The following is a 16,783-nucleotide window of genomic DNA, read 5'->3' on the forward strand; positions in this document are numbered from 1 at the left end:
TATGGGATAGTAAACGAGAGTCAGAAAAGGCCGCGTTATAGCCGGTTCTATAATATAAGCGGTCACGTTACAAGTGGTCTAAGTATTTTGTTTTATCCAGTAATTCGTTATATCCATGGTAGTTATATCGAGGTTTGACTGTCACAGCAAATACACAAAATGGTTCTTACGTGCTCTTAAGAGGCATAGGCGAGTGGTTGGGTGCGAGTGTCTCAAAGTTTATATTCCACACTGCAAGAGCAACGAAAAAGCAGTTTTTAGTTTTCTGCAACTTTTATTTTGATGCACTGAGTCCAGAAAAAAAGACACTGTAAACAAATCCAGTTACGAAGGGCACAGGAGTACATGTAACATCCAGCAAAACATATTTGATCTTGACAGTATGTCAAGTCTCCCAGAAGAAAATTTGGCAGACATAAGAGAAAATTTAATCCCTAAAAATTGCATAAACAATCCATCTATGTAGAACTGACAACAATCATTTACAGTCAGTAACGAGAGTCCAAGTGACAATGTTTCGTGCATATCTTTAAAAGTAAAAATTAAATCGGCCCTCACAGTACTTAAGTTGCAGCATAGGTCCCACCTTTTTCAGTTTCACGATAAACACAATGCGTACTGCAACTTAATTTTGCTGAACCGCTGAAATGATGATGCTACATAGCACTTTCCTATTATGTGCCACAAATGATTCAGCACTTCACTGCTTTTTAACTTTTCTCTGCTTTGCAGATCCAGCAGCCTTTTTCACCTCATTGCGCTTAGCATCAAACTTAGCCTTGGATGTCTTTGCATGCACAGGATTGTCTCTTTGCTTCTCAGATGGCTTTTTTCCAGACACTGTGTTTTGTTTTCTTTCAGACATTTCCAGAGTGCTTTTGGCAGGCTTGGAATCGGACGACTTGCCACGCTCCATTTGCTGCTGCCTGTCTTTCCTCTTCTTCCTTTTTATCTTCTTCTTCTTACCTTCACCAGCAGCTGCCCAGAAAAAACAGTACAAAACACAAAATGAAGGCACAAAGTGACTTGCACCGAGAAGGTGCAAAAGAAACAAAGGCACGATGTTCATTATTTTTTTTTTTTTTTTCAGATCTTTGACAGCCAGCACATGCAACTGAAATGCAAACCAAGGCTCGGAATACATGAAATGGCTGTAGTGGAGATGTGCCAAAAGTGAAGCCACACCACGAAAGATCGGTGAGAGGGGGTCGCTTGCTAAAACCACATGTAACAAAAACATGTTAAAGCATTATCGCTTATATCTTTGCAACCATACTACACATGTGCCTTACTTAGGTATCAGTGAGTAGAGGAAAGAAGCCATTACTCGATCATGCATGTGTTGCGTGCACAAATGGTGGCGGCGGCATGCCACACATGACGGACTCTGAGCTAAATCTAGCCTCTCGCTCGGCATTGAGAAAGGCATAGCTTGGCAATACGTTTGTCGATCCTAGTGGGAGTGGTCGCACTTGGGAGAGCTCACTCAGCCATGGTAGGTATACCATATAGCCTCGTGTAAGGTCCACACTTTTTTTCGAGCTTTTGACAAGGAGCAGGCCTTACACGGAATCAGGCCATTTGGCCCAATTAATCTCACTACAATTTCTGGGAGCTTGCACGCTTTCCGATGGAACGCCTTCCCCGATTTATTCGTTGTGGCGAGCTCCTCTTTCTGCTTCAGCCACCAACGTACGCACTTGTTGTCGACGCAGAAGTTGCGGCCAGCTGCTTGCTTGCCGTGCTCCTCAGTGTATGCAACCACCTTGAGCATGACAACAGAATGCGATTGTTCTTCGGCTGGAATTTTTTTTTTCCTGCAAGTTTTGGGCTTCCAAGTTGATGTTATACTATAATCATATACTTGAGATTATACGATAATCCATCAAACTCAAACCAGTGCTTATCAGGAGTTATATAAGACCTACAAGTGTGCAATCTGTTGCATTAATTTCACGCCTACTTGGTTATGGCACCACCGTGTTCAACATGCATAGTCCAGAAATGGCATGAAGAGCATGAAGAAATGGCAGCAAGACAGAGGGATGCCAATTCGCACCCAACACCTTCGACCACAGCGGGCCTACTACGAATAGGGAGTTAGCACGATTGCAAGCTTACACCGCAGGACCCCCACTAGCTGTACTATAAGTTAAGCATCTAAGCTTTTTAATGCGTGAATAGATGTCCTGCACTTTACTTTGATACCATTGTGTAAAGGAAAAAAGCCATTACTCAATTATGCACGTGTCGAATGCGCAGATGGCGATCATGCCGCACCACGCATGACACAATTGTAGGTAAATTTAGCCTTGCATGCGGCATTCAGACAGGAGTAGCTCGGCACTACGTTTGTCCATCGAGCAGGAATAGTCGCGCTTGAGGAAACTCACTATGCCATAGCAAATATAATTTATCACTCATACGGGGCTCATCATGAGTGATAAAGCCCACAAGTGTGAAATTTGTTGCATAAATTGCATGCTTCCTCAGGTATGGGACCCCTGCGTTTGGCACGTACGGTCCAGAAATGGTGCGAAGAGACTCTGGCAGCAAGTCAGAGATACCCAACCCCTCTGACCACAACAGAACCTGTAAGTTTCCATAGGGGGCGCAAGCGCAGGAGGTTAAGGCAAACGCAGGAGCCCCAACCATCTATGAGTGCGGAGGGCTCGAGAGGGGCAGGGCAGTGTTGGGCGTCATTTCTTCCTTAGTAATTTCTTTAACTTAGTGCCTAAACACCCTCTGCAAAACAAACAGGCTCACTACGAATAAGGAACGAGCACTCCCTGTAACATAGGCTAGGCATGCAAGATTTCTAATCTGTGAATAAATGTAACTTGTGCATTTCGTTACATCATTTCTGTACCCTAGTGCCCATACACTACCTGCAGCACACACAAGACGTTTCATGTACCCCATTGTGGCTGTGTCCATAATAAAGCTTACACCCAATTTTTTTTTGCATTCTGATCTGATGATAATAGTGGCATGCGAGCCAGTGATCAGGATCAGCCGAACAGATGAGCTTCAGCATATTAAGTGATGTGTGGAACACCAGCGATGGTTCCCACGTGCAGTGCTTGAATTTCAGGCAATAAAGGTAGATGCAACATGAAACATGGTTGAAAAAACGTACTGGGCAAAGTAAAGGTAGCAGTGCAGCAGCCAAGCATTAAGAAGGTTACTCGCACTATTAGAAAGTGGTGTAACATAAATTTACTATAAAGTCTCACATGGAATATGAGCTCTTGTTTAGGACTTGGGCATGTCCAATTTGCTTCTTGTATCATAATAGGGTATAAAAATTAGGTACATTGTTGAATTAAGTGTATTGAACATGGTTGCCATTTTAAATGACAAGCGCAGTGCATACAATGCGCGCTAATAATCGAGTCTGTTAAGTATTACATCACTACCCGCCGCGGAAGGAGCTTAAATTTGAAACCAAGCGCTGTTTGCCCATCTTGTGGGGGCCGCGCTCCCAGTTGGAAAGTTGACGTTAATCGCGCAAGTTGCTCTACGAACATGGCCGTGCTGCGACGTCACTCATAGTGACATGTGACTTCGATAATTTTTCAAGGCAACACCAGTTATTTGCTTAATCTATTGCTTCAATAGACAAATTAACGTTTAGAAAAATAATAACTGAATGTCTGCACGTTTTTGTTTTACTTCCTACCATAGCAAGAGAGATGTATTTCCATTTCGTCTGCTTGTTCCCATGCCGAGTAGTCACGCGCGCACGCATACAAAACTATGTTATTTTCTACCGTGTTCCAGCACCACGATCATCCTTGTTATGCTCATGATCATCATGCCCATCATTAACAAGGCTTTAATAGCTGTATTTGGTTGGTTTTCTGTAGGGTCTCTTGTGCAAGGTTTGGGCTTCACATAAGGCCGAAGTAGAGTGTACCAGAATGGGGGAGTGGGTTCAGCGGACGCTTTGGCAAGCGCCGAGGGTGAAGCAAAAAACATTGAAATTGCGGCGGCGCTGCCATCGCCTTATTCTGAATCTCCGGACAATAAACGTTGTCTCCGGCTGTTTCGGCAGCACTCATTGGCCGAGGCGAGCTCACGGGCTGAGTAGCTGTCGTCTGCACGACGCACCGTCATTGATGCGTCGTTTGCATTTTTTCCGCCGCTATTTTTTCATTTTATTTGCAACAGATCGGTGGGTAATAATATCAGTGTTACCACCACCGAGTATCCGCCTGTCAAAGCTCCATGCAGCTGCGGTAGGGTCTCCGATGTGACAAGCGTCCGCCCGGCGCGAGGGGCCGCTCATTCGGGAGAAAGCGACGGTGGCGCCACCAAAAGCCGCAACGGGGAGCCTGTTGGACCCACTCCCCCAATCTAGTACACTCTAGCCCAAGCAAGTGTTATAAAATATCCCGTATTGCTCATTATAAACAAGTAATTGCAAATAAGCTCAAAAATTGTTTTCTTTTAGCTTTATAGTTTAAAATAATATTTTTAATCTTGACTACATTTATTGAGAACATTGGTCATTCCCTAAAAAGCATGTGACCAAAATTGCTGCAAATTAAAATAAAGCCTAGAATGTTGCATTCTACACATCCTTTGGATGTGCATGCAAAATTTGGCTGAGACTGGGTCACATTAACCTTTCTGGGCACCATTTAATTCTGTTAATTTAAAACATAATTTCACCGCATCAAATCTTAAAAATTACAGGGTTTTACGTGCCAAAACCAGTTCTGATTATGAGGCACGCCGTAGTGGGGGACTCCGGAAATTTGGACCACCTGGGGTTCTTTAACGTGCTCCTAAATCTAAGTACACGGGTGTTTTCGCATTTCGCCCCCATCGAAATGCGGCCGCCGTGGCCGGGATTCGATCCCGTGACCTCGTGCTCAGCAGCCCAACACCATAGCCACTGAGCAACCACGGCGGGTTACCGCATCAAATCTTCAGAATCATAAAAAGTGCACAGCTGCAAAATAAAATAAGACTTTTCAATTTTCAATTCTTTAGTGAGTTTTGTCAAGTTTACAGAATGTGGACATGAAAAAACTCGCTACAGCAACATCAGATATGAGAACATCAACTATGCTATGTCTAGCAAGCTTGAAAAGCACCTGTCCTGCCACTTGAAAATTATGCCTGGCGCAACACATTATGAAAAACAATAAAAGTGAACCCGCAGCATACAACAACATACTAACACTGAGCAAAAATACCCAGCTGCCTACCTTCCCACTTGTTTTACTAAAACATGTTTACCTTTTATTCAAGCTTGTAGCACAATTCCAATCGGAACTGTTTGAAGATGTATGCGCCACATTTTAAAGGGGCCTTGAACCACATTTTATCGATGTCGAGAAATGCATTTGAAGTTAAAATAAACTACTTCAGAAATACTTTGCCGCAAAAAGTACTTCAATGCATTGAGCAGAAGCAGAAATATTGCCACTCAAACATCCCTTTCGCAGTGGTTTCGCTACTTCTTCAATGCCTTGCACTGCAAAGGCTACGGAGGAGTGGGGCGTGCCCACAATTCACTTACTGAACATCATCGTGGCGCGCAGTTGAAGTTTGATTTTGGATGTTTACATAGATACCACCACTTCCTATTTTGGCACCTACGACACCAAACGTGGTTGTCCTCAGTGAGCCGCAGTGCGCTGTTGCATACGGACCCTTTCCCAGAATCACTCAAGTTTCCCCACCACCTCAAAAGGCCGTCGCATTCCAATTATGGTGCGCCGAGGTGCATCAACCCCGCTACCGAACCCGTCAGACAGGTTGGCGACACCCCCCCTCATGCACCTCACGTCAAGCTATTGCCTCTCATCCTGCTTGACTCTTCCCGAAAGTGCAACGGGAGACGGGCACGGTTCCAGGAGGGAGGCCTTGGTCGAGAGCAAAGTGGTTTTGCAGCTCTGGAGGGTCGTTCCGAGAACATCCCGTCTCCTTCAACTGAGCGCTTCCAAGCGAGGAGGCAACGCCGGAGGCAAAACAACCATCGATCAATGGAGCCCTCGGAGCATCCCCATTGGCCGAATATGACGGCACTTACACGGGCCAATACCAGGGGAGGAAAATGACGACACCGGAGCTGGCTCGACGATTGGCCGAAAATGACGGGACCCCGAGGGACCTCAATAGACTTCTAGGAATTCCGAGAGACTCCGAGAGACCGAAGGGGTTAAAAGAGCGACAAATGGAGGAGGGAGATGATGATTCCTCTTCTTGGCACGGGCCGCAGCGTACGATTTGCTGCCGGCCGTCGATCACTGTATGACTGTTCATTACTTTGTATATTTTCACTGTAAATAATGCAAATAAACCTCCCAGTTTCTCCCCAAGTCCGCCTCAATGTCCCCCAACTCCCGCAACCAATGCCTGCCAGATCCAATAACTGGTGGCATCGGTGAGATAGATCATGACAGCCACCAAGAAGGTCCAATAGCGCTCAGCCAACAGACTCGACGTGGCACCCCGCAGCAGCCGCGGTATCTACACTACGTAGCAGACCACGGCTGCGTAGTGTATATGATATGTGCATATTATCAGCATTTGGTTTGTACACAACAGGGCTCGAGTGCGCACTCGCAACTCTTATGCTTCAGTCTGGCTGTGCTACGTGGTGCAGACCATCTTTGTCCTGTACCAGCCTGACTGGCAGATGACAGCCACATCCAACTTGTGCATTTTGAAGCGCTATCAACAGCTCAATATGAAACGAATTCTGCCAAGGCATCTAACCAGGAGGGGCCAGAAGTGAGTGCGTGCTGGGAATCATGCATGTCGTGTGAAACTAAGTTTCGCGTATTTCAAGGCTAGCTGATGGTTCAAAACTAGTCAAATTTAACGAGACCCGACGGCTACGACACCAATAAGCAATGTGGCCAAAGTTTAATTCTCACACAGGTGGCTGTAGTCAAGCATGAGCAGACTATAGTCGGCTTCTTCTGGAAGTACGTTATTAATATCGAAATTCTAAAACACATTTTCGCTTACTTCAGCCTGTTTATTAAACTGCATCGATAAATATACACAGTAACAGTAGGAAAAAGCGCACTGATCCAAACACCCTTCTTGATTGATGCCAGCTACTGGTCAGCATCCGTGTATGGAAATCTGCTATACTAACCCTTTGAAGGTTTTTGCCGCATCTGTACCGCGACGGTTTTCTGTCCCGCAAGGTCTTTGCCGTACGGGTACGGTTTCGATCCTCCGTTTGAAATGTCGTGCCATAATGACGATGCATGCTTAACGGGAGGTGCTGCCACCTTTTAGGACTTACAAGGTACAACTTTATTCGACAATAGGTGTCGTTCAAAGGGGGAGGTAGTCACTTACAAGAAGCGTTTGACATTTGTGCTACCTTCTTGTGGAGATAAACAGAACTGATTTCTAGTTTCAGCGCGTGCGTCGCGCAGACTGCGGCAACACCCCTTTCGCGGTTTCGGTTTCGCCACGTGATCGCAACGGAGGCGCGCAAAACGTGAGTTTTCTCTCTGTTGGCACTGTCTTGCAGTGGCGCTGAAGTTGATTTCTATCATGATTGGCGCTGTCTTAGCTTGTTTATCAGCGCTGCTCACGAGGTATTCTCGCTCTCTGCGGCAATGCGTTTATGCGGTTTCGGTTGCGCCGCGTGATCGCAACGGAGGCGCGCCAAACGTGAGTTTTCTCTCGTCGGAACTCACTTGCATGGGCGGCGGAAGTTGATTTCTATCTTGATTGGCGCTGTCTTAAGTTGTTTATCAGCGCCGCTCGCGAGGTATTCTCACTCTCTGCGGCAACGCACTTACCAGTTTCAGTCGCGCCGCGTGATCGCAACGGAGGCGCGCCAAACTTGAGTTTTCTCTCTGTTGGCACTCTCTTGCAGGGGCGGCAGAAGTTGATTTCTATCTTGATTGGCGCTGTCTTAGCTTGTTTAGCAGCGCCGATCACGAGGTATTCTCGCTCTCTGCAGCAACGCGCTTACGCGGTTTCAGTTCCGCCAAATGATCGCAACGGAGGCGCGTGAAACGTGAGTTTTCTCTTTGTCGGCACTCTTGCAGATGCGGCGGAAGCTGATTTCTACCTTGATTGGCGGTGCTCTTAGCTTGTTTATCAGGGCCGCTCACGAGGTATTCTCGCTCTCCTTGTTTACCGAGTTTCCGTGGAGTTCTTCAGATGCACGGCAAAGCGGCCACTTCCCAGAGAGGGTGCCTCAGACCTCTGCTCACGGCAGCCGCACGCAGAGAAGATGTCGTGTGTGCCAACACAACTCGTCGCCCCAAGAGGAGAACAGACACGCGTTTTTGGTGTGCAGACTGCAATAAGGCGCTGTGCGTAGAACCGTGTTTCAAGGAAGAATACCACACTCTGAAATATTATTGAACATTTGGAGTTCTGAGTGATGCCGACATCAAAATACTGTTTCTAATTTTTTTTTCACTATTTATTCGCGACTTTATACATTTTGTACCTTCAATATGCGCAATAAAGTAATTTGACCCCCCCCATCTGGGAAAGTTTTTTTCAAAATAATTCGACCTTCAAAGGGTTAATACCTGTGTCACACGGGCATATTTGGAAGGCCTTCCAGTCAACGGCCTTCGAAACGCCACAACTCTATCGACTCAAAGGAGTTGTCGTGCTGCTACACGGCACATTTGAAAGGCCGTTGAGTGGTTCAGGCGTTTCTCGCAAAATTGTGTGGCGCTGCAGATCTTTATTTTCGTTTTCATGTCACCAAAAGTTAAACAACATTAAAACCACTTAAAAGCACTATAATTTCTTTTAGGTTTGCTTATACGGCGAAATGGTGGCAATATGACGGCAGCCGGCAGCACATTGAGTAGACGGAGAGTCTACTAGACAATATGGAGAAAGGAATGAACACAAGCACGTCGCTGTTGTCGAGAGTATGTACAGTTTGCACATGTCAAGTGGTAAAAATACTTTATTGAATAATTAATAACACTCATACATAGTATTTTTAGAGCATTTTCGTTCGATTTGTTCTTTCTAACCATGAGTACGAGCACACTGTGAACGAGAGGGCATGTTCGCGCTGTTTCCGCTTCCGTAGCTCAAAGGCCATCGAGATTTCGATAGAGTTGTGGAGTGCTCCGTTGACTCGATAGACTATTGACTCGACGGCCTTCGAAACCGCTCGTGTAGCAGTTCGAACTTGACCTTTGAGTCAGCTGACTATCGGTTGGAAGGCCTTCGAAACGCCCGTGTGACATGGGTATAAGAAATAAAGCAGCCCAAAAAGAGTGAGGAGCAGGCTTCTATTGAAAAGAGAGCGTTTGAGAAAAAAATATGACTTCGCGCTCCGCTTAGGAGCTCCACACGTAGCACAACTGCAAAATTTGGCTGAGATGTTCACAGCAGCGTATGCTATCCATGCACTATTTTTTTCACCAAATTCAAGGGGTGGTTCAGGACCTCTTTAAAGATCATTACTTTCACCATTGCTCTTGCTGTTGATGCACAATATTGGTGTACACAATTGTGTACACAGCACCTTAAAGGGTTAGGTACAAGAATTCTAGTGGCACGAGCATCGAGTAACACTCTTGTTTCTTGCGCAGCACTTTCGGTTCACCTCTTGAGACGACTGGGGACGAAATTCAAAATAAATCAGAAAAAAAAATAGAAAAAAAAATAGTACAGTACAAAATTCATGGCTTTCATTATAGATATGGTATCAGAGCATAAGTTTATTTCCAAGTTGAGTTACTAAAGTGTCGGGAATAATAGAATTAATTAGAAATCTTTGAGTACCACACACCAAAGCACAGAATCGTAGACTTTAAAGACCCACCACGTGAGCACGACTTTGGCGAAATTCCTGGAAACCCGGAAGAAGAAAGCGGAAGTAATGATGTCACTAATGACGTCGCACACAAGATGGTGGCATGATATTTAATCGGCTAATTAATGAAAAACGGTTGCCGGGCATAGACTGAACATCTGCCTAGCAGAGCGGATGTGACGTCACTCCTGGCATGCACCTGCTCGCTTGCTCGAAACAGCTGCGTGCACCCGCTCATTACATGATCTGATGTCAGCACCGGAGAGGGCGCGTAAGGTGCGCTTCGTGCGCTGCTCGCAAGGGGGCTACGCCCGCCAGGTGGCGTACTTCGCTTCCTCCTCGTAAAGTCCCTATATAAGAAAAGTACCGCCATCTACTCTTTCCTCCGTCGTCTCCTCTTCTAAAGCGCATGCTTTTTTCCTTATTTTTTGCTTGCGAAAGCAAGTCGATGGTGGCAGCCCTAGAAAGTCCACGTTGAAACTTTCAGGCCGGGCGCGCACCGCCGCCGGCAACTGCGGCTGCGCAGAGGACTTTCAACATGGCTCTGAGGCGGAAAAAAAAAACTAAATATAAAGAAGTCAAAGTGCACGCTATCATCGTCCAATCGGAGATACAGGAGAGAGCGAAGCGGCGTTGATGAAAGGATGGCGGTACTTTTCTTATATAGGGACTTTACCTCCTCGCTTTTCCTCGCTCTTCGCCCGCATATCGTGCCAGGGGAAAGGCATTTGCTTGCTTGCTCCTCCGAGTTCAGTTCATGCATTGCGTGCGCCATGGAGGTGGTCGACGAGGAAGCAGTCGAGCCAAGCACAGCCTACCCACAAGAAGAGCTACAGACGATAGTTGTCTGTGTCAGTGTCGTTCTTTCAAAACATACACACACAAAGTTAACCAAAAGAACAACACCGAAGTGCGAGTGCCACTAAGAGATACCCAAGTCAAAGATAAAGGTCGCCTACAGTTCTTTTTGTACACAAGTAGCAAAAATAGCCAGAATGCAGAGCAGTCTGTCCAAACAAGTGTTAAGCTTCAAAATTCTCCTGCTGCATAGGCGGTGCCCTCAGAATCTTTGCAAGCTTCCTCCTCCAGTCGGGCTTTCTGTACTACACTGCAATGACAAGATTTAGCTTAAGTGTCTGTATTCCAGCGATTCTTTCGATTCATCTCTGGTGTTGTCTGGGTGCTCAGAGTGATACACACCCGAGAACTTCGAACATTCTTTCACTTATTTTTTTTAGTATTCGTTTTAATTAGTGCCATCTGCGGTGATTATTTTTCTCTTCTGAGATGCTTTATTCTTGGTCATTGTTTTACTTTAGTCTTTGTGATCTTCTCTTTACCCCTTCCAGGGGCAGTTTCCTGCTTTCCCCTTCTTTTTCCCTCTGAATGTATACATTTTTTCAAACTAAATAATAATAATAATAGTGTTGTTTTGTATTGTATCATGTATTCATAATCACGTGTAGATACGTCATATCATATGTTTAAGTAATAAAAAACTGTATGCTGCCAAGTATGGGCAGACACAATCGGAGAAGGTGTTGCGATTGCCAGTTGATGCGCACACATGCGTGCAATCCATGAAGCTACCTTGGGCGTGGTCAGCTCTCTACACGGCCGATAAGCCAAAGTGGTAACGAGGATAACTTGAATTGCTACAATGACAGGACTTATGCCCCCTCCTACTTTCCTGCAAACGTCCAGGCAGCTGCCAATTCCATGGAACCAGTGGAAGAGCTGTTTCCACACATAGTTGGAAGCATCAGGGGCAAGTGACTTTACTCCACAGAGGCGCAAGCCTATCCTCCTGCACAGTCATGGCGTTGAAGGACAGCGCCAGTATGCCAATGCAACAGCTCTACCTGTGCCTATCGACCAGAAGCCGTCAACATTAAAGGAAACGCCTCCAACAGAAGATGCGACACGTTCAAGTCAGCCATTGCTATATGTGACTGGCTGTTTCTGCCTAACACAAATGTGAGCCCACTGATGTATAACATCGCTTGTCTGCGAGAACTAGCTCGGAAATGCTACTGGGAAGGATCACCTGACATCGCCGTTCATGATCAGCTGGTTGTTCAGATTGCCTCAGATAGAATACATGAACACTTGCTGCTCAAAGGTGCGGTACTGACTCTTGAAAAAGCAATGACAATTACAGCGCTATGAAGAAACACTCGGAAGCCTTCAAGACCTTCAAGAGTTCACAGGAACAGAAGTGAAGCACGTAGAAAAGGCGGGTGCCAACACGACTCGGACTCAGGACTGTCAGCGTACACCAGATACGCCCCAAACACAAAGTGGTGCGGGCCAGGTTACAACGCTTCACTCGACGGCAGCGCAGAATACGAGCGAGCGTCGTAGCTACCGGAGTGGGTCTCATTGGCATTTGGCCAATTCAGTAAACTGCAAAGCCAGAGACAAGTGTTGTCCAAAATGCAAAAAACTAGGTCACTTCCAGGTGATGTGTTGGAGCAAGAAACATGAAGATTGTGTGAATGAGGTGCAAGAAGAGGGAGAGCAATGCGTGACACTCCTACAGGTAATGGTAGACACTGCACGCCGCGGTATCTACATCAAACTGAAAGTTGACAGTGTTCCCATGCAGTGTTTAGTGGACATGGGAGCATCGGTATCTATTATTACTCAAGACACCTACATGAAGCATTTCGAGGCTTCAACAGCATTATCTACACCATGCGTTATCTTGCTCGACTACCCTAACGGCCAGACAGTGGTAAAAGGTTGTTTCGTGGCAAACGTGGTTTACAAGCAGCGTTCTACTTCCATTCTATTCTACACCGTTCAACACAGCACCGCAGTGCTTGGACTGAATGCCATCAGCAACTTAGACATTCAAGGAGCAACGTTACAATGCCTGCAAGCAAAAGTAACTGCTCCTGAACCTCTCAACTACACGACAAATTTGCCCACTTATTTTCAGAAGAAACCGGACTTGTAAAAGGCATCGCACATCATGTCAACCGCAAGTTGGACGTCACCCCAGTTGTGTCAACGTCGTCTGGCTATTACGGAGCAGGTGCCTGCAGAATTACTGTGTCTCGAGCAAGCAGGTAAAATCAAAAAGGTTGATGCATCAGAGTGGACATCCCTAGTAGTTGTTCGTAAGAAAGACTGCAGCATTCGGCTGTGCGTGGACTTGTGGGAGGCTAAGGCTATGTATCATTGTTGATGGCTGTCCTTTTCCTCACAAGGATGACATTTTGCATCAACAAGCAGGGTCGACACATTTCTCAAAAATTTATTCGATGTCGGCCAACCATCAACTTGAATTGACAGCTGAAACCTGCGGCCCGACGACCTTCGTTACACACGATGGACTTTTCTGATTCCGCCGTGCGTGCTTCGGCCTTGCCTCCGCGCCAGCTGCTTTACAGCAGACAGCTTCCATCTTGAAGGAAGGCAAAGGTGCACTTTGCTATATAGACGATGGCGTAGTGTATGGAAAGTCTCCAGCCAAGCACACTGCAAACCTTCGAAATTCCTTGCATCGCATCTCAGCTGCTGGTCTACGCTTCAACAAAAAGTGCCTGTTTAATGTAAAAAAGCTGACATTCCCCGGACATATCTTTAGCCAAAGAGGACTGGCACCCTTGAAGTCCAAGATTGATGCCATCGTCCATGCTCCCAAGCCCACCAACATCACTGAACTACATTTATTCCTGGGGCTCGTGGTTACTACGCCGAGTTCATGCCCCATTATGCTGATGTCATGGATCCCCTTCGCCAACTGCGTTGGCAAGGAACCTCTTTCTTCTGGGACAAGACCGCCCAAAGCTTCTATGAGGTGAAGCAACTACTGTCGACTTGCAAGGCCATATAGATGTTTGACTTCTCACTACCTGTGGCAGTGACTACAGATGCTTCCGAGTACGGGCTTGGAGTGGTGCTTCAGCGAAGGTATGGGGACGATCTTCGCAGTGTTGCTTGTGCATGCTGAACACTGTTGCAAGCTGAGCGTAAATACTTTGTCGGGGACATGCAGTCATGGACAGTCTCAAGTTGTAGGATGAGCGGTTGGTCATTCCAACTTTATTGGCTCCAACACTCCTGGCGGCAGCACATTAAGGCCACCAGGGAATTATTCAGACGAAACAGAGACTCCGGAATCGGTATTGGTGGCCAGGACTTCATGACCAAGTGGAGCAGGCTATCCATACTTGCATTGGGTGCCAGGCAGCAGACAAGTCCGTGAAACCTGCGGTTGCACCACTGCAACAAATTCCACTGCCTCCACGTCTTTGACTTAAATTAACACTGGGCATTGTTGGTCCCTTCACAAGGACGAAGGAAAGCTGCAGATGTGCATTGACGCTTGCATTGACACTTGTCGACCTTTACTCAAAATGGCCAGACGTGTGTTTCATTACAATTGTTACCTCTGAGGCCATCGTCAAGTCCCTGGTTGATGCTTTTAGCCAGGAGGGTGCCCGGTTGTGATCCTAACAGATCAAGGTCCACAAGTAGTGTCCACCCCTTTTGAGAATTTCCTTCGAGAGCATGAAATTAAACACTCCTGCTCGTCAATGTATCATCATCAAAGCAACCGTCAAGTCGGGACGCTTTAACAGAGTTCTCAAGGATTACGTGCACTTGGCACTATTGGAACAGCAACCTCTCGAAACAGCGGTGTTAGAGTACCTTGCTGTCTACCGCAGCACTCCACATAAAATAATGGGTGTGCCACCAGCCGTACTTTTGCACGGTCGTGCTCCACCCACTATGCTGGACTGGACATATTTGGATGTCCCAGCACAATCTTTTCTGAGAAGCCCAGACCTGAAATTGTCAAACTTCGGGAAAGGGTAAGAGAAAGATAGAGGACCAGCAAGGAATACACAGCTAAAAGGAAAGGTGCTAAGGTAAGTTTCGTTCAAGCTGATTTCGTGAGGGTGAAAAAGCCTCTCGTTCCTACAGCAGACCTATGAAGATAGTGGGTCAGAAGGAACGCAATGCCTTCCTCCTGGAAGAGCACAGCACCAACAAGCTGCAAGATTGTCTCGCATGCCTCGTACATCTCAAAGCTACCCTCATGGTGGCTCAGCACCGGCATCGACTCCTACTCCGTCAAAGGGTTCACAGGCTGGTGTCTCAAATGTGCCTGAACCTCACGAGAGTCCACTGACATACTTTGACTGGTCAGACAATGGAGAACAGCGGGCAAAACAGTAGAAGGAAGCAGGCGATCGGCACCAATAAGATCCTCCTCCAGGGCCACAGGATGAGAATTTGTGGCCACGATTGCGGACAACTCGAGCTCACAAACCTCCAGCCTGGCTGAACAATATTGTGACCATAAAGCCTGCGAACTGTTTCAGCCGTGTCCCCAATATTTTTAAGGGGAGGAGTATGTTGTGTTGTATACCTAGTTCTGGTTTCGGTTCCAATCACAATATTATGTCGTCATAATCATGTGTAGATAATTCACGTGCTGAAGTAATAAAAAACTGTATGCTGCCAAGTTTGGGTAGACACATCGAAGAAGGTGTTGCAGTCGTGAGTCCATGCACGCACAAGAGCGCATGGCCAGCTCTTTACACGGCCGGTGCCACAAATAGATTCAAATCGTAGGCTTGCAGAAAACTAGCTTGGCATTCAACCTATGGCACATCTGGATTAATCGGAAAGCGCAAGCCAAACCACTTTTTCCCTTTTCCGAGAAGTAAGAGAGAGGAAGGAGGAAATGGCACACATTTAGTTTAAACCTGCCCTAAGCACATGCCTTTTTATGGATACATACGCACCTTAGTAACGAGGACTTTAGACTTAGCACACCAAGCAGCAGCAACCTTTGAACAGCAAATACTGACAAGCAACAAACTATATTTAATATACACGAGCATTTTTGGATTTTGCCCTCATCTCGAACAGACGGCTCAGTAGTCGCAACCTACTCCATATCTATAACAGCAGTGCTTTTCCCTAAATTGATGCCAACAGTGACTTAATCACGAACAAAGATTCTTAATTACAGGCTGAAAGTATTGAACAACTGCATTCAAATTTCTTCAAGACTATGTTCAGCAGCCCAAAGAAATGCTCACGCTTCAAGCGGTAGGAGAACTTGAGTGGATGCCCATCCATGTAATGGCATGCGTTGTTCTTGAGGGCAGCCAGCAATGCATCCTTGCTCTCGAAAGTCACCAACGTGTAGCTGTGTCAGAAAGGGTTGTACTTTAGATGCCAACAACAAATGATCACAAAGAAGTTAAACCACTCAATTTGAGAAAGCAGTTTAGCCAAATGCCAAACCAGCACACTCCAGCAGCAAGAAGTGCTCATGTTATGGGCTGGGGAAAAAAAAAAAAAACACAGACATTGCAAACATCTATAGCTAGTTAACATGACATGACCATACTCAATGACAACCTAAAAATTCATCAAGAACTCTGTCCACAAAACTGCAATGTGCTTGCCCTTTGTACCACCACGCTTCAAAGCATAGTTTCAGAGGCTCACCAATATTTTAAAAAGTTTGCTTACGCTGTGACCACGGTGGCTTGATGAAACGCACGAGGTGCGGCCTGCCACGTCGCGCGGCGAAGTATGGGCGGAGCTGTGAGAAGTGATAGTTGACATTTGCCGCCGCTTTTTTAGGGGTGGCGCTACCCCCCCCCCCCCCCCCCCCCCTGCTGCAGGACTGCTCTCCTTCCGGAAAGGCGCCGTGAGAGAAATTTCGCGTCTTGCTTGGACGCCTTCTGTCCGCACGCGTGGTAGTACAAATGTGTCGAGAGGTCCTTGTGTTGCATGTGGCACTATCCCGCGTAACCGTTGCATGCCGCTGTGTGTTATTAACGCAAGAAAAGAACCATTAATCCAGTACCCTGAGTTTCCGAGCAACGTAGAACGTCGTAAAGCATGGCTGAAAAAACATTTCGCGACAGGGACAATTGGCAAAGGAAGCATTTGGGAGCCGAGGGACACATTTTTAATTGGCGTGTTCGCTTTACCTCACCGATGGCCTCACCGAGGAACTGT

At 46.5% G+C, this 16,783-nt stretch overlaps 1 protein-coding gene across 1 annotated transcript in view; it reads right to left on the reverse strand.

Annotated features, from left to right (window-relative positions):
- Window positions 1–254: 254 nt before the first annotated feature.
- LOC119436568 (nucleolin) overlaps window positions 255–16,783 on the reverse strand; it is a 39,921-nt gene continuing 23,392 nt past the window's right edge. The window contains exons 9-10 of the mRNA XM_037703448.2: window positions 15,850–15,959; window positions 255–978 (exon numbers count right to left, since the gene is read on the reverse strand). Of these exons, the coding sequence (XP_037559376.1) occupies window positions 701–978; window positions 15,850–15,959 (388 nt within the window). The 3' untranslated portion in view covers window positions 255–700. The remainder of the gene's footprint in view (window positions 979–15,849; window positions 15,960–16,783) is intronic.

This window comes from Dermacentor silvarum, chromosome 1 (genome assembly GCF_013339745.2).
Source record: "Dermacentor silvarum isolate Dsil-2018 chromosome 1, BIME_Dsil_1.4, whole genome shotgun sequence".
In the NCBI taxonomy this organism is placed as follows: Eukaryota; Metazoa; Arthropoda; class Arachnida; order Ixodida; family Ixodidae; genus Dermacentor; species Dermacentor silvarum.